The sequence below is a fragment of the Lathamus discolor genome, chromosome W, assembly GCF_037157495.1.
Source record: "Lathamus discolor isolate bLatDis1 chromosome W, bLatDis1.hap1, whole genome shotgun sequence".
NCBI classification, from domain to species: domain Eukaryota; kingdom Metazoa; phylum Chordata; class Aves; order Psittaciformes; family Psittacidae; genus Lathamus; species Lathamus discolor.
In genome coordinates this window covers 25,016,019-25,036,611 of record NC_088908.1, presented here as the reverse complement: position 1 = coordinate 25,036,611, position 20,593 = coordinate 25,016,019, and the positions used below count along the sequence as shown (strand labels likewise).

At 39.3% G+C, this 20,593-nt stretch overlaps 1 protein-coding gene across 3 annotated transcripts in view; it reads left to right on the top strand.

Annotated features, from left to right (window-relative positions):
• Positions 1–17,553, top strand: part of LOC136004300 (phagosome assembly factor 1-like) — a 61,592-nt gene extending 44,039 nt beyond the window's left edge. For all 3 annotated transcript variants that reach the window (XM_065660677.1, XM_065660678.1, XM_065660676.1), the window contains 10 exons: positions 1,326–1,423; positions 3,289–3,401; positions 6,229–6,362; positions 7,045–7,128; positions 7,808–7,890; positions 8,671–8,714; positions 12,163–12,206; positions 13,505–13,563; positions 15,061–15,133; positions 15,518–17,553. In XM_065660677.1, the coding sequence (XP_065516749.1) occupies positions 1,326–1,423; positions 3,289–3,401; positions 6,229–6,362; positions 7,045–7,128; positions 7,808–7,890; positions 8,671–8,714; positions 12,163–12,206; positions 13,505–13,563; positions 15,061–15,133; positions 15,518–15,607 (822 nt within the window). In that variant the 3' untranslated portion in view covers positions 15,608–17,553. The remainder of the gene's footprint in view (positions 1–1,325; positions 1,424–3,288; positions 3,402–6,228; positions 6,363–7,044; positions 7,129–7,807; positions 7,891–8,670; positions 8,715–12,162; positions 12,207–13,504; positions 13,564–15,060; positions 15,134–15,517) is intronic.
• The last annotated feature ends 3,040 nt before the right edge of the window (positions 17,554–20,593 follow it).

The following is a 20,593-nucleotide window of genomic DNA, read 5'->3' as shown; positions in this document are numbered from 1 at the left end:
AGAAATAGGATAGTTTAGAAAAGAGTAGTATTGAACAGTCCACAGGGAAAATGACTATTTGTGGAGCCTTTCAGGTAGGAACGTTAGGAAAGACTGAAGAGCAAAATTAAATTCGAAGATGTCAAAATCTTGTAAGTTCAGAGAAGATCATACAGCAGTTCTAAGCTCACTAGCAAAGCAGTGTAACCTCTGCTTATGGAAATGAAAAAGCTCTGAAGAAAACTTAGGGGTTTTTATATAGCCAGTAACAAACTGAAGGTGAAGAGAACATGAAAGTCTACTTACAATGTTTCAGTTAAGAAATGAGGTATATATGGCCCAGGCGCTCCCATGGCTCTAGAGATTTCTTTGTTGCTAGAGCGTAAGTATGTTAAAAAATAATGCTGCATCTGACCACTTTAGAAAGTTGTGTTTGAGGTTTTTATGTTTTGGGGTATTTTGAGGATTGAACTTGGGGCATCTCTAGGTTTGTGAAATACTGCAGATTCCCTTCTAAACACCTAAACCAGTGAAAGACATTGCTCTGGGTTAATTTTTGTTTTTTTCTAAGAATAACTTTTTGTGTTTACTTTATGTGATGTCCTGCTAAAGTAGACCAGGATAATAGTTTCCATATTGTGCATCTTGGTTTTGTTGACTGTGTGTGACAAAGTTTTTCTGTCCCATGCCAGCAAAATATGCTGATGGTCTTGAAGAAGGTCCTGTAATCTTCAGAGTTGAAGGAAATAGCCTCTTAATGTACTAGAAGAATAAAACTGACTGACTTAGCTCACTTTTGATTTGATGAGAACACTCAAAATCCCTATCAAAACAGTTCATGTAAGAATGTGGTGATAAGAAGAGCAGAAAATCTATTTAATGAATGAGCCTCCGTTCATCAGATAAAGGCATTTTTCAAACCAGCAAAAATGTTAAAAGGCTGAAATTAATGCAGTGGGAGACAAAAAAAAGTTCTACCTTTAAGATAGCAAATTTATTAGAAGTTAAATGCAGCATATAGATACAAATACTTTTATATTGCTGGTTGCCAGTGATCAAACTGAATCAAACTTGAATTCTCAGTACACACCATGGCTAATTGTCAGAATACTGCCACCTTTTGGTGGATAAACATAGCATTTCACCCCAGCTTCAGAATCCAGGAGTGGTGCAATGTGAAGAAACACCATCGAGGAGGGGGTTTTATTGTTGTTTTTCTCCCCTTGTTCTTTGGCTACAGACTTAGATTAATTGCTAAGCATATGCCGTATTTCTAATGTAATTTATAAATTTTAACTCAAGTGTCTACTATGTCACGTAACAAGAATGATTTTGTATATCTACAGCCTAACTTTGCCCATGGCCTGGCCTCTCTGCAAATTCCACATGGTGCAACTGTGAAACGCATGTACATCTACAGTGGAAACAGTCTGCAGGATACCAAGTAGGTACAGCTGGTTGTGCCTTTTTGATCAGTTAGAATATGCTTTTTCTTCCTCATTTATTTAGGGTTTTGTGAATATTAAATACAATCATATACTTTTTTTAGTTCAGCTTGGGTCTTTTATGAATTTGGCAGCATGCAGAGCGCCTTTAGATACCAACCTCTTTCAAACTTCCATAGACATTGTCTTCAAACCTTTGAATTGGTTTGAATTGGTTTGATTTATGTTGCTATAAAGTCAGCTTGGCTCAGCTGTCATAGGCTAATCCAACTGACCTGAGAATGAATTCATTAAGTAAAGGAGGAAACTAGTGAGTTTTGTAAAAGGTGTGGTTATGCCATTACTCTAGGTTTTGTTTGTATGCTAATTGCCTCTCCCTAGACAAGTCAAACTTGGTGTAGACAGTCTGTAATTTTGTAGTGTATTGGCATTATTTATGTCATGGAAGGGTCCTACCAGGGGTCTTGCACATTTTATTATTTTTGTATAGCAAGAGAGTTTATTTTCAGGTTTAAGCCATATGCCTAATCTACCACAGATTAAATATATTTTCAGTTACCTGACTGAATTTACTGTTCTGAGGAAACTAATCTTCATGCCTTATTACTAATGGAATAGTTATATTTTAATATGGCTAATGTACAATAAATTATGGCTTAAAAGAAGACAGAATATGATGCCATAGAAAACATCTGATGTTTTGTTCTTTCTAAAAACATTGTTCCTGGGGTTTCCTACTCAAGGAAAAATTGAAAGGACTTCTGTAAGTTCTTCCTTTCAGCTTATAAATACCCAAACTGATAAGGTGGTATTTTTTGCAGGCACAGTTGTGTTTTAATGCCAGGAATAGATTAACACATGCTTGGATTACTGCTCAGAAGGGAGGGAATCTTGTTTGTGCAGATGTTGTCTCCTAATTAGAAATAAGTGTATTTCAGGAAAATGTTGTCTCTGCCCATCTGTGGCATGTTGGGTTCAGTGAAAGCACTAATTGTCACATGGGGCTTTGGGATGTGTGTGTATGAGAGCTCAAAGCCTTACTTTTAGCTCAAGTTGTTCACACACAGGAGAAATTCACATAAGAATCATAGAATTGCAGAATGGTTTGGGTTGGAAAGGACCTTAAGAGCATCTAGTTCCAACCCCCCTGCCATGGGCAGGGACACCTTCCACTAGACCATGTTGCCCAAGGCTCTGTCCAACCTGGCCTTGAATGCTGCCAGGGATGGAGCATTTACTACTTCCTGTGAAACTTGCAGAGCATATGCAAACTAATATACAAAAAAGCATCCCTTCCAATGGAAATATGCCAGGGCTGATATTAATTCCTCGAATATTATTGTAATCAAATTAAAACATAATTTTCCCAGTAAAACAGCACAATTGTTTGTAGTGTACCTGCACAAGCTGGTTTCATGTTCTGGGCTATGGAGTACCTCCCCAAGAGCATAACAGAGAAGGCTCTTCTGCTGCACTTCAAGGAGTGCTGCCTAGTTCAAGGAGTAGGTATCCTTAAAAACTGTACAACTGCCATTTTCCCTGAGAGAATTCTGAGATGACATGCCATCATAGGGAGATATCCAAAGGCCTGGATACAGTTTCTGTAATTCCTGGAGTCTTCAAAACCTGCTGTTTGTTTCATCTACAGTAAAGGTCCTGCATGTGAGTGCTGTCTTGTTTCTCCTCCTTTTTCCCCCCAGACTTTCTGACCCTTGTGTTTGATATATCTTTTAATCTTCAGCCTGAGTTAAATGCAGCTTTGTCAAAATTAGCATGCTTTGTTCCAGTGAACTGGTACCAGCTTGTTAATGGGAAATTTGAAGATTAAGCAAATCCTATGCATGTTCATTATGATTGCTTTCAGGGCTCCCTTGATGCCTCTCAGCTGTTTCCTTGGTAATGTGTATGCTGAGAACATTGATGTTCTGAGAGATGGAACTGGACCCTCAGGTTTACGGCTTCACCTACTCACTGCAGGTATTGGTGACACTTGGAACATGGAATTGGTTGCTTCCTTCAGGAAAAGAGGGATAAACTTGTATAAATTATTTGTGATGATTTTACAGGTGACTTCAAAGTATTCTACATACCTTATTTTGATCTGTTGAAACAAAACCCAATAAAACCCCTGTGAAGGTGAATCTGCTTGCTGCTGTGTTTCCCTGGCCCTGGAGAAATCACAGAGGACTGTAGCCCTGTCCTCAGTAGTTCTGAGTCCTTAGAGTCTGTTTGCAGAAATGGAATTTGTCTCCAGGTGTATGTGTAGAATAAAACAGATGCAAGTACATCACTGAAAAAAATTGTGAGAAATCAAGAAACCTCCATCCCTGGCGGTGTTCAAGGCCAGGTTGGACAGAGCCTTGGGTGACATGGTTTAGAGGGAGGTGTCCCTGCCCATGGCAGGGGGGTTGGAATTAGATGATCTTAAGGTCCTTTCCAACCCTAACTATTCTATGATTCTTATGTACATGTGCATTTTCTGAGGTTCCAGTGAGCTGTGTGATGTTGATATTTTTGTGATTAATTCTGGAAGGTTTTTAAAAATATGAACAAAAGACTACATCAATGCTGCAGCCTTGACTGCACTTGAAATTCAATTCTGTTTTCATTTGCTGTGAGAGACAGCAGTAGAAATGACAGAGGCTGATGAGTACCTTCTCCTTGTGTGTGCTTTCAGAGGTGGGGGGTGCTCAGAAATTAGGGAAAGATATAATGACCTCAAAGGAGGTCAAAGGTTCAGTCACCGGAGCTTGAGACTTGACAATGTTTTTAAGAAAAAATTAGATGTCTTTACCAATTTTCATTAGCAGGCTCAGCTTTGACCTGTTCTGACTACTAACTGTATGTATATTGTTGAAATGCTTGGGGTACTTCTGAAATATGCAAAAGTTAAAAAGGAGAAAATTTAAACAATAAAAAATTATGAATTACAATGGAGCAGATGTTTTCAAGTTACTTATCTTCCTCTGTAAAGAGAGAAGCAAATGGAGAGCTGCCTAGGACAGGGAACATATATCCTTGTGTACTAGGGAAGGAGTTAGCTATAAAATCATATTAATATAAATGATTTTGAGAAATCGGACATTTCTAAGGTAGAGTGTCAGGTTCAGTTAATATAGATGCAGCTTAAAGGAAATGTCAATAAAATAATTATTAAAATATATCACTAATGTTCAGACTAAAGCTTGCAGAGGGGTAGTCTGGTGTCATGGTTTAAGCCTAGCTGGTAACTCAAAACCACAGAGCTCATTCCCCCCCCCTGCTGGGGAGGAGAATCAAAAGAATGTAAATCCCACAGGTTGAGATAAGAACAGTCCAATAATTAAAGTATAATACAAAACCACTACTACTACCACTAATAATAATAATGATAAGAGAAATAACAAGGGGAGAGAATATAAAACTAAAAGGGGAAAGGGAAAAAAAAACAGTATCACAAGTGATGCACAATACAATTGCTCACCACCCCTGACTGATACCCAGCCTGACCCGAGCAGCAATCCGGGCCTTCTGGGTAACTCCCCCCAGTTTATATACTGGGCATATATGTGCTATGGTATGGAATACTCCTTTGGTTAGTTTGGGTCTGGTGTTCTGTCTATGCTCCCTCCCGGCTTCTTGTGCCCCTCCTCCCTGGCAGAGCATGAGACTGAAAAGTCCTTCATTGGGGTAAGCATTACTTAGCAACAGCTAAAAACATCGGTGTGTTATCAGCATTGTTCTCAGACTGAAGTAAAAAACACAGCACTGTACCAGTGCTACTAAGAAGGAGAAAAAAAATAACTGTTACAGCTGAACCCGGGACATTTGGACATGTTCTTGTCTTGCTAAAGTTTGCAGAAACTCTTTTGTAAAGCATATTATACGCCTGTTCGAGAACAAGTTTCTCTGCAAGTATGATAATTTTTAGTAACTCTTTCTTAAGAAATCAAGGATGACTTCACTGGATTTTTCTGATTTATTTCATTGGGTAACTAACTACATAAATAATGCATAGTGTGAAAAGCTAAGTGTGTTTTTAGACCCCATCCTGTATTTTGCAGTAACTGCTGCCTATGTGTACATGCATTCTTGTAAATGTAAGATGGATGCTGCATTCCTGAAAGTAAATGGGATCACAAACTAAAATCTTTCAGTTTCTTAACATCTGGTAACATAATTCAGCAATTCATCTATGTAATGGCTATTCAGTAAGATCCCTTTTTAACATTGTTTGCATAGGAACATATTTGCAATTGATTCAATAAGCTATGGGAATCCAGAGTAAAGGATGTATGTTTTCCAATACAGTTTATATGGGTGAGAAATTTCACTTTATGGGCTTTACTTTTTTTTAGCTGGATATGGATCTCTAGCTGCTGAATTTGAATATTTTTAGGGATAGAAATAATTCCTGACACTTACTGCTAATAACCAGCTGATCAAATTGAGACAGGCTAAGGAAATGAGTTATTTTCATGTGAATGGCAAGGAAGGGAATGTAGCACTGCTTGTCCTGGGTTTACCAGTAGCCGTTTTTCTCCTTAGTAGCCGGTGCAAGCTCTGTGTTTTGACACGACACTGCTGAAGCTGGAGCTTAAGATGGGGATCTGTTCAACAGATATACATGATGACATACATCATTTTGATAAGAAATGTTTAACCTGTTGAAAAATAAATGGTTAAATGTAGCTTGGCACTGTCTTCTAAAGAATGCAGCTGTTTGGCTTGTGATAAATAGAGGAATGCTAAGCTTTTGGTATTGATTTGCTGCTGTATTCTCTGATCAGGAAGGATGAATTTTGAGTTGTTTTCCATTCCTCAGGCTGTGGCCCGGGTGTTTTAGCTGATGCCAAGATGCGGGTATTTGAGCGTTGTGTGTACTTCGGTGATTCATGCCAGGATGTGCTGAGCACCTTGGGTTCTCCCCACAAAGTCTTCTACAAGTCTGAAGATAAGGTGAGGGAAGTCATTCAGGTGCAGGACTCTCTTCAGCCCTGTCTCAGTTTAGTCACAGGGACTGTGTTTTGCAAGGCCAGTGAAGTTAAACTGCCATGCAGCACAAATGATGAGTGCTTCACTTGACGTATAATAGACTAGGATGAACAGTTGTGTAACTTGTTTATTGAAAAGTTTTTTAAGCTAATTTGATGCAAATCTGTTTAAATTAAAAAATAAACCCCTACCAAAAAAACCCTAACCAAACAAAAAACCCCACAAAACCCACAAACAAACAAACAAAAAAACAACACTCAAGCCACACATCATTTTAACTGGTTTAAAAATTGGAGCACTTTTGAATCCAAATGAGCCTTAGCAAGTGTGTACTGCTTAATTTTAAAATTTTATGTAAAAGCTTCAGCATATACTTTGATCCTTTCCTAATGATTTTACAAAGCAGTCTGAGCAACCTTTTTACTTCATATATATAAAGAGAAAAGCCAATGTGTCATTGTGCTACTGCAAGCAGCTGATGACCTGTCATGAAGCACAATATCTTACATATTAGAACAAGGGCTTTAAGTGAGATTATGGCATTTTGTTTGACTGTAAGGATGTTGTTAATGGCATTCATCTTTGTGAGAGCTGTTAAATATAACTGAGAGGTATTAAATACATCTGAAAAATTTGTTTCTTGCAGATGAAAATCCATTCACCCTCGCCCCATAAGCAGGTCCCATCAAAGTGCAATGACTACTTCTTCAATTATTGCACACTTGGAGTGGTGAGTGGGAAGCTTCCCTAAGCATGTTCATATAAAGTTTTGATTTAGTTACACAGGAATCCTTTCAGAAGGCTAAAGGCTGTGGGAAATGAGAGTCTGCAAAGCTCTTGATTGCTGCCTTAGGAATCTCTGGATATGAAAACCAACACTGACTTTTCTCTAGCACTTGCTAATTCAAACAGTAATGTGGATGGAGAGCTCTTCGTCTTGTGCATTCTCTTAGGTTTCTTCCCTCTGCCATGCCTGATGCATAGGTATACTAGTTGTTGTTTCTGAAACCCATGTCTCTGTCCCACAGAACTGAGATGGGTCTGCCATAACACCAGTTGTGAAAGTTTGTTGAGCTGTGGATGAAGTTCAACCTTCATGTCCCTCCTTATGTTTTGCTTTAGTCTACATTACTGTAAAGAACATGCAGAAAAACAAGACCTCCCTAGGATATTTGCCAACATTAGCAAATGAAACTGCAGTTGTGATTGAGTGCTGTGGAGATGTGTGTTTGTTTGAATTTACAAATAGTCTTGTTTTCAAATACCTACTTTTCATTGTTCATTCAGTTCCAATGAGATAGATACATACCACTGTATACAGGTACTATTGTAACTAATCTCAGGTGAGTTTGAGAAAAGCCACCTTCCTCTATCCAAATTGTTTCATGTCTTTGTTTATTCTTTGACAGGATATTCTCTTTGATGCAAACACTCACAAGGTGAAGAAATTTGTCCTGCATACTAATTATCCTGGTCATTACAACTTTAACATGTGAGTGTGAAGAATTGATCTCTTAAAGAGTATTTTAAAAACACTCGTAAAAGAAATTTTATGTTCCCCTTATAGAATTCCAGTATTTTTTCCCAAGTGTCTTTAGTGTATCTGGTAACTTGTGGAGGTTCCAGCCCTCATTAGCACTTTTTATTTTATTTTAACTTTTAAATGCCTTTATATTGTCAAGTGTGTCTTAAAGCAGTAAATGAGGTAAGGTAGTTCTTGGTCCAACTAGAATGTGCAAACTCTCTTGCTAGGGGCAAACTTTGAATTAGCAAGAGTGTCCATTTACTGGTAGGTAAGCTGCTGTTTTTTCCTGACATTATTTCAGCTAGTCATTAAAAAAAAAAAAATTAAAGTTCTCTCATGCTTCTGAACATATTTTTAATACATTGTAAATGTAAACTTCAGAGGAGGAATATGAGTTAAAGAATAAGTGATTGTCTGTCTGATTTAAGCAGTTAGTGACAGAAATATATAGTATTGTTTCTAAGCTGAGTATTTCTCTATCCACTCTGTCTAAAAGCAGAGTTATTTGTGCTGAAGGACCTTTTGTGTCGTCTAGAAAATTGTTAGGACATTCTCAGGCTGCTGCTTTTTTGATGTAGAAAATAGAAATGAGAACTTTTTTTAATCTGTTAGTGTTGAGATTCTCACTTTCATTTTATTCTTCATGTGACTTTTGTGCATTAAACTGATTAAGAGCCCTAAGTTTGTGCTATGCAGTTTATGTTGGCTTTTCTGTTTTCTAATAGCTTTACGATTTGCACTTTCTAGTTACCATCGCTGTGAATTCAAGATTCCACTAGTCATTAAGGGAGGTGAGTAGTTCATCTGTTGTCCTGCTTCAGGGGGCACATGCCACAACATGCTCAAAGGGGAGGTGTGATCATTTGTCATTTCTAATGCATCCTTCATTATCAGAGGATGCTAACAGTGGAAGTCATTGAGACACAGGAGAAATTTTGGGGTTAGGTTTCTATTTAAGTGAAAAAGCTACTTCAGGGGACAGGGTAGCAGTTCTCTGATTTTGTTTACAATACCTTGTTTGTTTACTTGGATCATCCAAATATTTGGCTGCAATGTCACTAACTTTATGTAATGCTGCCACTCTGCTAAAATCAGTTACCTTGTACCTGGAGGCTCAAAAACTGTAAGGCAGTGTTAGTCTGAGCTGGTCTGTCCAGTCCACAGGTGAACTTCCTAATGCTGAGCTTGCTCTTGAAAGGCTTATTCATGATAATGAATATTGTTCTTCTGACAGACAGGGTATGCCACAAAGTGACCACACACTAGCTGTATAATATGCAGAGTTTATGAAATAAGCACACTAAAGCCAATAAGCACTCTAAAGCAAGCACACTAATGTGAATTAGGTAAATATCTCTATATATAATGAATAAGCACAATAAAGCAAATCAGAGATATAAGTAAAGTACTGGAGACAGTTAGAAATGTATTAAATCATTACCATATAGAAAGAACAGAGATTAAGAAAAAATACATCACCAATTACCACTGAATCATAATCCAGGCCTACACTTCCAGCTGGGAAGCCCCGTTGCAGCCGATGCCAGGAGTCTCAGGTAATTGAGAAAATTCCTACACGGTGCGTCCACCCATAGGTGAGGCTTCTCTCATGGCCACAAGAGGGCCTAAGGTTTTATACCCTTAGGAAAACAACCAGCTTTATGCTAGATCTCTGATTGTTTACTTGTGGGACTGTGCAGTTTCTCATGATCTCACCGTTGTCCACTCTGAGAGTGCTGGCCAGGCGCCCCAGTGCAGCCAAGTATGAAGGTCATAGAATAGCTGCACACCTATGCTTTCCTGCCTCTTTCTGACAAAGATTCATAGTGAGCATAAATATACATACTCTGCTGAATACACTGTGGCAAACAACATCCTTTGTTATGATTCTCAGTCATGAGAGGGAATCAACTCTCAGATAGGTTCCCATCCATTACAAATATAAACTGGTTTAGCTGGGAATGAGAACAAACATCCAGAATATGTTGGCTCTCTGTGCTATAGAGAATGTCTGTTGTGTTCACTTTAAAATCTTTACTTTGAAAAGCATATATATAATTAGTAGTGCTGATTCCACAAGATACTAAGATATGCCCAGCTGTCTGTATGTAAGTGATCTCAACAAAGCATGAGGAACCTTGTTTGAAGATTGTAGTGATCACAGTAGACTTCTTTCAGTGTAGAATTAACTGGTGTACTGGAAAAGTGAGTATTTTGATTATCCAGGGAATACTGGCTGCTGGGTAGATTTGGCCAGGAATGGTCTCCTCATTCTGACTGGTTTTCACTGAAAGCACTTCCCTGTGTAAAGTGCAATTCTCCTGTGGCTGTCAACAGCAGTTTGAGCATGTAGAGGAAAGAAACCTGGAAAAACAATGTCTCTATATACAAGCTTGTATGAAAGTTGATTTGTACTTCGCCCAAGAGAATAAACATGAAAGTTCTCACTTTTTACATTGTTTTCCTTTAGGTCATTGTGCAGTACTTCAAAGGCATTAATTTCTGCCTTTTTTTTTTTAATTATTTTTATTTTTATTCACCTCAAATAGTACCATGAATCTCTTCTAAATGTGTTTGGGTTTTTTTTTTTTTTTTTTTGGTTTTTTTTTTGTTTGTTTTTTTTTTACCCTCACCTTTTTAGTTTTTACCTTATATTCAGGACATGTAACAGGTTGTAAACAAATGTTATAAAATTTATGAAGAACCCATCTTCTTCCCTCTGGTGGCAGTGCCTGATGCAGCCTTATTAACTCCCTTCTGTGTATTTCAACCAGACAAGAAAATGACAACTGGAGTTCAAGTTGCACAGACACTTGACTCTTTCAGCATAAAGACAGCATGTTTATTTAACAGGTGGAAAATACAGAGGAGCTTTCTATCAAATTAAAGGCCATTTGCTATGTTGACTTCAGTGTCTAGGTCCATTTCTACTGCTTCAGGAAGTTGCTCTCAGTATTCAGAAGTCCCCAAATGTATGTATAAAACAGTACTTGAAACCATCAGCAAACAATTTCTTTTTAAGACTTTAAGCTTAAATGCAATGCTGTCCTTGCTTGCAGCATTTTTTTTATTATTTAATAAGTAAACTATGTTTTTGCAAGAGCGGTGTTTCAGCTGATTCCAGGCCTTGCCAGCTCCTGAGTCTCCAGCTGTCAGTTTTAGCCAGCTTCCCTTCCAAGTGTGATGGAGTGGTTTCAGTGAGTGGTTGTGCTAGGCATGTTAACTTAGTGCAAAGAGATGTAGTTTGCAATCCCAAGCACAACTACAGGCTGGGCAGAGAATGGATTGAGAGCAGCCCTGAGAAGGACTTGAGGGTGTTGGTTGATGAGAAGCTCCCCATGACCCATCAGTGTGCGCTTGCAGCCCAGAAACGCCCTGTGTGCTGGGCTGCATCCCCAGCAGCATGAGCAGCAGGTCAATGGAGGTGATTCTTCCCCTTTACTGTGCTCTGGGGAGGTCCCCCCTCTAGTCCTACATCCAGCTCTGGGGCAACAAAAGAGGGATGTGGAGCTGTTGGAGTGAGTCCAGAGGAGGCCACGGAGATGCTCCAAGTGCTGCTGCTCTGAAGACAGGCTGAGAGAGCTGGTCTTGTTCAGCCTGGAGAAGGCTCTGGAAGACCTTAGAGCAGCTTCCAGTGCCTAAAGGGACCAACAAGAAATCTGGGAGGGACTTTTGACAAAGGCCTGTAGGGCCAGGACAAGGGGGAATGGCTTTAAACTGAAAGAGGGGAGATTGAGAGTCGCTAATAGGAAGATATTCTTCACTATGAAGGTGGTGAGACACTGGCACAGGCTCCCTAGAGAAGCTGTGGCAGCCTCATCCATGGCAGTGTTCAAGGCTTGGTTGGATGGGGCTTGGAGCAGCCTGGCCTAGTGGAAGGTGTCCCTGCCCATGGCAGGAGATTGGAACTAGATGAGCTTTAAGGTCCCTTCCAACCCAAACTATTCTGTGACAGTTTCTTTTACAATGGCATTCTTCTATGTAAGATTACATCTTAAACATATAAATTGTTAGAACTTGGAACTTGTTATAAATAGCAGGTTTGTATAATCACCTTAACTGGCATTTAATCAATGTTGTTGACAATTCTGGTTGCTAGTAAATGCTGGTAAATTTGTATATGTAGAGATCTAATGCTTGTATGTCTCCTGCTATCTGAACTAATCTCCCAAAATAAAGGATTATACAGGAGACTCTTCAAGCACAAACTGTAAAGGTTTTTATGTTTTTCTTTCATAGATAGTGCTGATTCACAGACAGAAACATGTACAGCATACAGCAAGGTAAGTCTGTGCAAAACAGTGCTTTCCTTCTTAAACCATCTACATGATCTATGCTGAATTTAAAATGTACTTTGAAGGAATAATAGTGGTTGTATAATGTTGTTTTAAAATAAAAAAGTTGAAGGCCAAAAGTTTTGTTAAGGATTCAAAGCATTTGTAATAGCACACTTCAAGTAAACTAAATTACTACATTGCATGCTTTGCATTTTAAGCTAGCTGCAGGTAGAAATAAAACAGTAGAATAAATGATATGAGAAAGCAATAGCAGTGCTGGATGAATGTTAGCTGGAAAAGATATTTTTAAACAGAATTTTCACAGAGCTTTTCTGTTTAATGTAGTTATAGAAGACATGTATTATTTAACAAGAGGGTCCAGTGCCTTCGACTTTTTTCTGAAGGGTGCCAGTAATGGGATGTTTCTCAGGCAGCAGCAGGCCTTACAGAAATGTCACTGCAGGTGTGACACCTCCTGATGACAGTGGACTCCTTGAAGACTGCACAGCCTTACCACCTAAATGAACCTCCCCATTGGGCAGTTGCTGTTGCATCTTTGAGAGCTACATCAAGTTGAAAAACTTCTCAAAAACTGTTAGGCAGAATCTCTACAGCTAACATTCAGCCAGAGTCAGTGCTCCTCTCCTAGCTCCTAAGGTGCCAAATGAAGGCTTTCCTTGGTGAATTTTGGGTCCCATACTGGGAAGAAAGAATTGGAGTCAGCAAGCTTGAAGCAGCCATTCTTTGCTTTTTGATTTGAAGTACTTACACTCGTCAATGCTTTGACTTATTTCAGTCTTGTGTGTGAAACTGCAGCTTATTAAGTCGGATTAGAGTCATGAAAACTGCTGGACATTCCCAATTGTTAAATAGTGCTTTCCTCTTCCGAACTTGTCACTTAAATCAAGGAAAGACTTTCGGGAGAGGTAGCAGTGATGCTATTTTTCCTTCTGCAAAGGTATGTGAGAGGATATTTTGTTAAAGTTTCCCACAGCTGCTTTGTTCTCTGAGATGTTCCTGAAATGCTACAAGACTTTACAGCTACATTTTGCCCATAAGACACATAGATTCAAATTCAAAACTGTTTTGAGACAAAAAAAGAAAATAAACCCTGAGAGGATTTCCTAGTAATGGATAGTTTCCACTATGAGTACGGCTCCAGTCGCAAAATAATTAAGTAAATAAAACCTCTATGTTATTTGGCAAATGAGCATGCCATGGACAAACATGTATGACACTTTTCCTGGATCAAAAGAGTTTTTTCTGTGTCTCATTTTAACACAAAGTCTTTCATATATTTACAGTGGGACAGTATTCAGGATCTTCTGGGGCACCCTGTAGAGAAGCCAGTGGTACTTCACAGGTAAAGATCTCTGCTTGGCAGGGATTGAGCTAATAACAGAGGATGAGTTTAGGCAGAGTGTTTATTGCACTAGTTACTTTTTGGCTGCTTTGCTGTTAAAGTTTCAGGCTTTTTGGCCACTAACAAGACTAGATAGCTGCTCTCAGAGGAAATAGTGACATGCAGAATGAAAAACTTTTTCAACATTCCTTGAACTGTAAAATCCAGAGAAGAGCTAAGCAGTATATTCTTGTGTAATAAATAGATTTTTTTTATATTATTATTTTTTACGCTAGTCACTTGCATTTCAACAATGTGACATCCTGCAGCAGTGTGTTGTATATATGAGAGCAGTCTGTCTGAAGAAGCTTTGCTTTTATGAACATATATGGTTGTTCTACAGTTCCTTTGGGCTGACTGATGATGGAATAGTCCTTACGTTTGCTGTGTTTCTACAGAGATTGAGCTGGGTCTTGCGTTAAATAGGCATTATCTGTTTGCAGAGTTACCATTCTATGATATGAAACTATGATTTATCTCAGGACAAGTGTAAGTCATGGGTACTGTGAAAATACTGCAACAATTTCAGATACAGTAAACAAGGTATTTTCAAAAGGCTTCCATATGACTTTGATTTTTGGGGGTGTTTTTTCCCCCTTTTTTCCCCTAAATCATTGTGCTCTTTGTTCCTTTTTATTCTTGTTTTATGCCAGTGAGATTGTTAGAGCAGAAGCTATGTGAAATAAAGCTGAGGTCAAATAGTGATTACCTAGAGCCTTTCTATTTTTCATCTGTGGTGTAGAGAGCAGTTCAACCAGAGTTTGCTTTACTGAGCACATCTCAGATGTCTCAGACATGCAATCTGAGGAACTGACCAGTTAAAAGAAAGGTCAAAAGATAAATATTGGGGGGGGGGGGAAATTTGGCTCTAATCTAAAATCCATTGCAGTCATCCATGGAGTCTGCCATTGTCATATATATGTCTAAGATACATTAATCTTGAAAAGCACTGTTTAATAAAATTTGGATTATTTTATTTCAGCATCTTACAGGGTAATTTAATTAACATGATAAAACAAGTGGATTAATACACAGCATATAGTAGATACATATGGTAGAGGCTGAGACAAAGTAGATTTAAGAGTGGCAAAGGATCTTGCACAAAAATAATTTATAGTAAGTTACATGGTGCTTCTCTCTTCCTATGGATCTGTTTATTTTCAGGGTTCTTCCTGTTCAAGTTAAGTGAAAGAGAGTATTCCTGTTGAGGTCATTATTAACTTGTTGATTACTTTCTCCCTGAGTATTAATAATGGCTCTGTGACATGAAGCAGAGGTATCCTCTGGCTCACTTAGGAGTCTAGCAGTGGTATTGCATAACGTAGATTTATTTTCTTTTGGTGAAAGCCATGATAAAGATGCTGTAATTTACCCCCTATCACTGAGTGGTTATTCATCCCTAAAACATTCCCAATCCTCATACTTCCATCTTTATTCCCCTCCCTCTTTTCTGTTCAGGTCATCGTCTCCAAACAACACTAACCCGTTTGGCTCAACCTTTTGCTTTGGACTGCAACGAATGATCTTTGAGGTTAGGAGAACCCCACCCCACCCTTTTTTTTTTTTTTTTTTTGAGTTTACTGACAGAGACAGGCAACTTCTCAGTCTCTTCTCTGAGGTTGTATATTTGCATGTTAAAGCTAGAACTTCAAGTTTGGCACCTGGAACTCGTTCTAGCAGGAGATGAATGCACTCTGCTCTGAGGAGTGGTGGGGCATGTTTAGATCTAGAGACCATTTGACCATTTTTAGGAACTAGCCAAGAGCTTGTTGCTTTCTTTTGTTGTTTGGATTTCTCCCCCCCCCCCCCCGACAGATTTTAAATCAGTTCCATATTCACTATTTTCACTCTTTAGAGTTTGTTTGGTGTGTAATTCTTCTTCTAAATTCCCTTTTTCCCTGCTGTCCTTTTGCAGGTGATGCAGAATAATCACATAGCTTCTGTTACTCTGTACGGCCCAGCACAGCCCAGCAGCCAGTTGAGAACATCGGACCTTCCCCAGTGAGCATCCCCTACAAAGTCAGCTAATCTCAATGCTACGAAATTAGTACAGCATGCCTTGATTTGCTGCCACTTCTTATAATATGGAAAGCATGTTATGATTTAGTTTTTTTCAATAAGCCTTTCCACCCAGGAATGGTATGAAGGAGAAATTCAACCATTCATCATGGGGCATGGAACTGTTGATGAAGGAAAGCAGTTTAGGTGCCTGTGCCATCATTTATTCCTCTCCATTGCCCTCATCCTATGCAGCACAGACCCAAAGAGACTGTCCCCTCTTCTCAGCTGGCAGAAGGGGGAAATGGAAGAAGGGCACGTAATGAATGCAAGAGTTAAAAGCACAAACTTTCTGAGCCTTGGAGCATCTGGAAGCAGGTATTGATTTTAATGTTTGTGTTATTGTATTGATGTGGTGGTCACATTTTAAGAAAACATGTGTATGTATCTATAAACACATTGGTATTTCTGTGACTTAGGACATTGTACCAAGTGTGACAGGGATGTATATATGTCCATGATTTCAGGCACCACATCTTTGTCTAACTTTAAACCAAGCAAGTAGCATGTGCATAATACTTGGTTGTAATATTTGCACTACATACACTTTAATTACTTGATAAGCGTTTTATCTTTACTGAGGAGCATCTGTGTACTGGGTGTAAGTGGGGTGATGGTTATTTAATGTATGCTGCGCATAAAGCTTATTTATACAGTAGATCAAATTTATCCACCTTCCTCCACTAATATGTACTTGATATGCTGAAACAATTTTTTTTCCCCATGTCTGGTTTACTAATTCTTTTTCATATGGAGTTTCAGAAACAATAACAATAAATTCTGGAAGAGTTTATTTCTATGATTGAATTATGTTTTAGTGAAAAGATTTAATACAATTTTTCATACTAGGGAAAAAAATTAATGAAGAAAGTGTCGCCTGTTCCAAAATACTTTATTCCTATTCTGTTTCCTTAGAGGAAGAACAGCTGTATATAATGGTATCTCAGAAAGAAATTCCTGAGCTCTGCCATCACCAGGAAAACCTTTTCTGTAACTTTTGATGTATGACTTTAATTTATGCCAAAGGTTTAGCCAAAAACATCCTTTATTGTAGTTTCACCATTTCTGTACATATATGCTAACTGCACACCCCGCCCCAGCAGACAGGATATAGGCTTCTTTCTAGTTGGGAGATGCTGCTCGTGACATTTTATCCCAGGAGGATATTTTAGGTTTCTAGTTCTCTTACCAGTCTTATTTGGAGGAAATAGATGGTCTGTCTTTGAAATATTGAACCCTTTTTAAAAATGGACAAGAGAAATGTATAATTTTATCAATTTTTTAATATTTTGGTGTCGCAACTTGTGATACATAGTTGACGATTTTGTGAGTTTTACTATGTGTACAGATTTTGTAAATATGACATTTTTGTAATTTTAACTCCATGTACAGTGTAATCCTATATAGTTTATCAATGAATGAGAGAGAGGAAATTGAATGTTAACTGAAGTTTTGTGTCCTGGACCAGTAGCAAGGCTAAACGTGGTGTGCGCGTGTGAAATGTTCTTTGCCATTTAGTTTTCCTGTATACTGTGATAGTCTAAACTGTTTTGCAAAAACAAAAAAAAAAAAAACACACCACCCCATGGCAAATCTAATGGGTAAGGAAAAAGTTACTGTGTACCTTTATCTCTAGGGGTCACTCCTGTTGAATCCCTGTTCAGTCTTTGCTGTCTCCTGTGATCATTGCTTGCTAAGAAAATTCTATGCCTCAACTTCCCTTTTGTTTCCTCTCTAATTTTAATTTCATTTTACATAGCCCTTCTGTAAATTAAATGGGATAATAATGAGTGTGTACACTGAAAGAAAAATAAGAGTTACTGGTTTTGTGTTAAATACAGTTGCTGGGTGTTTTCATAATAAAATCATGGATGGTCTTGCTTTTGTTATCAATTAGTTCTTTTTATTTTACTGTCTTTGAGATGTCACATTTGAAGTACCTGACTAATCTTCCTTCTTTGCAGCCCATACAGCATGTTCTCCAAAGAAGGAGTATAAAAAACAATATAACTTGCAGTCTCTTTCCTAGTGTATTATTATTTTATGCCCTGAAGTGGAGAAGGAAAGTCTTTAAACTGTGGTAAATAACACTGTGGCTTCTGTATTGGGTTCAAAAATGTAATTACTATTCTCATGTCAGCCTTTGGGTAGCATGAAAATTGATCAGGCTTCAAACACTTCAAATATTTCACAACAGCATGAAAGACATGCCTGCAGTAAAAGAAGCAAACATGAATTCTCACACTGCTTTCTTGTGCCCTAAGGTACTTCAACAGCAAAGCATTCAAGTCTGCTTACTTTGAAATAGATTAGAGGTTAATGCAGGGCATACAAGATGGGATTCCTGCTTCCATTCATATTTCTCCTGCAATGGCTGTGTAATGTAGGGTAGAACACTTGGCTCTCCCTCCTCTAGCATTCTTCAGTTTTAGAATATAAAATGACCTCACATAGTGCTTGTGGGAAATCGCCGGGAGACGAGCTCATCCGATGATGACCGACAAGTCTCGTTTATTGCTAAGCAGATGGATACTTATATACCTTGCTTGCATGTTTATAGTTTGGTTACAGAGAGATCATTGGCTTATAGCTTTTACATGTTACAAGATCATTGGTTTGTAGCTTCTACATGTTACAAGATCATTGGTTTGTAACTTCTACATTTTTGCAGCTACACCGTGCACCCCCCCCCCCCCATCCTCCTTCTCATGCACTTATCACTTAGTGGCCTTGGCTGTGATTGGTCATAGTATGTTGCTGTTTGCCGGTGTCCTTCATTTCCTCATTATCTGGCATGAGAGGTTTGCACCATGTTCTACACAGATGTCTTGTTTCAGCTTGTTGATGGGAACGTGACCTTTTGACCTTTTTCGACAAGCCAATCCTCCACAAGTGCTTGGCTCAGTTTGCTCTGGGAGGATTTGATGATCTCTCAATTGAGACGGTGTGTGTGCTTATGTTTGTTACTAAAATATGACAGCAATACTGCTAATAATGTCAGGTAATTTTAATCCTGTAATTGCTCCTTTTCTAATAAAGGCTTCAGGTTAGCTGCAGGAGGAGATAAATTCTTGATGGGATGATTTGAATAATGGCTACACAGATGCTACCACTATCATGCTCTTGACCACGTTCAGTTGAAATTCTTCAGAAGTGTGAGGTCAGGACTGCTGCTATAGCATGCACCATGAGACTTAGGGCAGGATGTCAGCAGCTAACCAAAGGTATTTAACAGCTGCAGTGACTCCCATCTTTGCTTGTAATGCTCTGGCAAGTCAAAGTGACTAAAACAGTGTAGATAATAAAATGTGCTCTCTTAACAACACAGGTACTTCTCTAGGTCAGTCCCTTCATCATGACAAGTTGCTCTGTAACAGACAAAAATTAAAAGCAACTTTGCATCTTGGCCACTGTTGCTGGGCTGAGCACAAAGCATTTGACTTTTGGGAGAGGCAGAGCTGAAGAAGGGCCCAGGGAGATAATGTGGAGGCAGCTCTTCCTGGTGTCATAACCCTTTGTGATTGCAGCTGTTCCTAACTCATTTCTCTGAGATGTTTTGATTTGTTTACTGCTATTTGGACCAAGCCAAGCTGTTCCTGTGCTGATGCAACTTAAACACCATATTCTCTACCTATGTGAATTTTAGCTGTAGCTAATAAGACATTTAAACAGTGACTTTATCTGCCAAACCTTACATCCAAGGCTCTTGTTTGTGGGGATGTATATTTTTCCAGAACGCAAAATCATTCTTTTTCATGATCTGGGAGCGCTGACTGCTTGAATCAACAAGAAAAGTAAGCTGGAATTTGCAGAGTAGCTAATTACTGGGGTGTAAAATACCATTATAGCAGTAACTTGTTCTGGACTAGACTGTAGTAATTTAACATAGAATCATAGAATCATAGAATAGTTAGGGTTGGAAAGGACCTCAAGATCATCTAGTTCCAACCCCCCTGCCATAGGCAGGGACACCTCACACTAAACCATCCCGCTCAAGGCTTCATCCAACCTGGCCTTGAACACTGCCAGGGATGGAGCACTCACAACCTCCCTGGGCAACCGATTCCAGTGCCTCACCACCCTAACAGGAAAGAATTTCCTCCTTATATCCAATCTAAACTTCCCCTGTTTAAGTTTTAACCCGTTACCCCTTGTCCTGTCACTACAGTCCCTGACGAAGAGACCCTCCCCAGCATCCCTATAGGCCCCCTTCAGGTACTGGAAGGCTGCTCCACGCAGCCTTCTCTTCTCCAGGCTGAACAACCCCAACTTCCTCAACCTATCTTCATACGGGAGGTGCTCCAGTCCCCTGATCATCCTCGTGGACTCCTTTGGACTTGTTCCAGCAGTTCCATGTCCTTTTTATGTTGAGGACACCAGAACTGCACACAATACTCCAGGTGAGGTCTCACAATAGCAGAGTAGAGGGGCAGGATCACCTCTTTTGACCTGCTGGTCATGCTCCTTTTGATGCAGCCCAGGATACGTTTGGCTTTCTGGGCTGCAAGCGCACACTGCCGGCTCATGTTCATTTTCTCATCGACCAGCACCCCCAAGTCCTTCTCCACAGGACTGTTCTGAATCTCTTCTTTGCCCAATCTGTAGCTGTGCCTGGGATTGCTCTGACCCAGGTGTAGGACCCTGCACTTGTCATGGTTGAACTTCATAAGGTTGGCATCAGCCCACCTTACAAGCGTGTCAAGGTCCCTCTGGATGGCATTCCTTCCCTCCAGCATATCAACCGGACCACACAGCTTGGTGTCATCGGCAAACTTGCTGAGGGCGCACTCAATCCCACTGTCCATGTCAGCGATGAAGATGTTAAACAAGACCGGTCCCAACACCGATCCCTGAGGGTCACCACTCGTTACCGGTCTCCAGCCGGACATTGAGCCATTGACCACAACTCTTTGTGTGGGGCCATCCAGCCAGT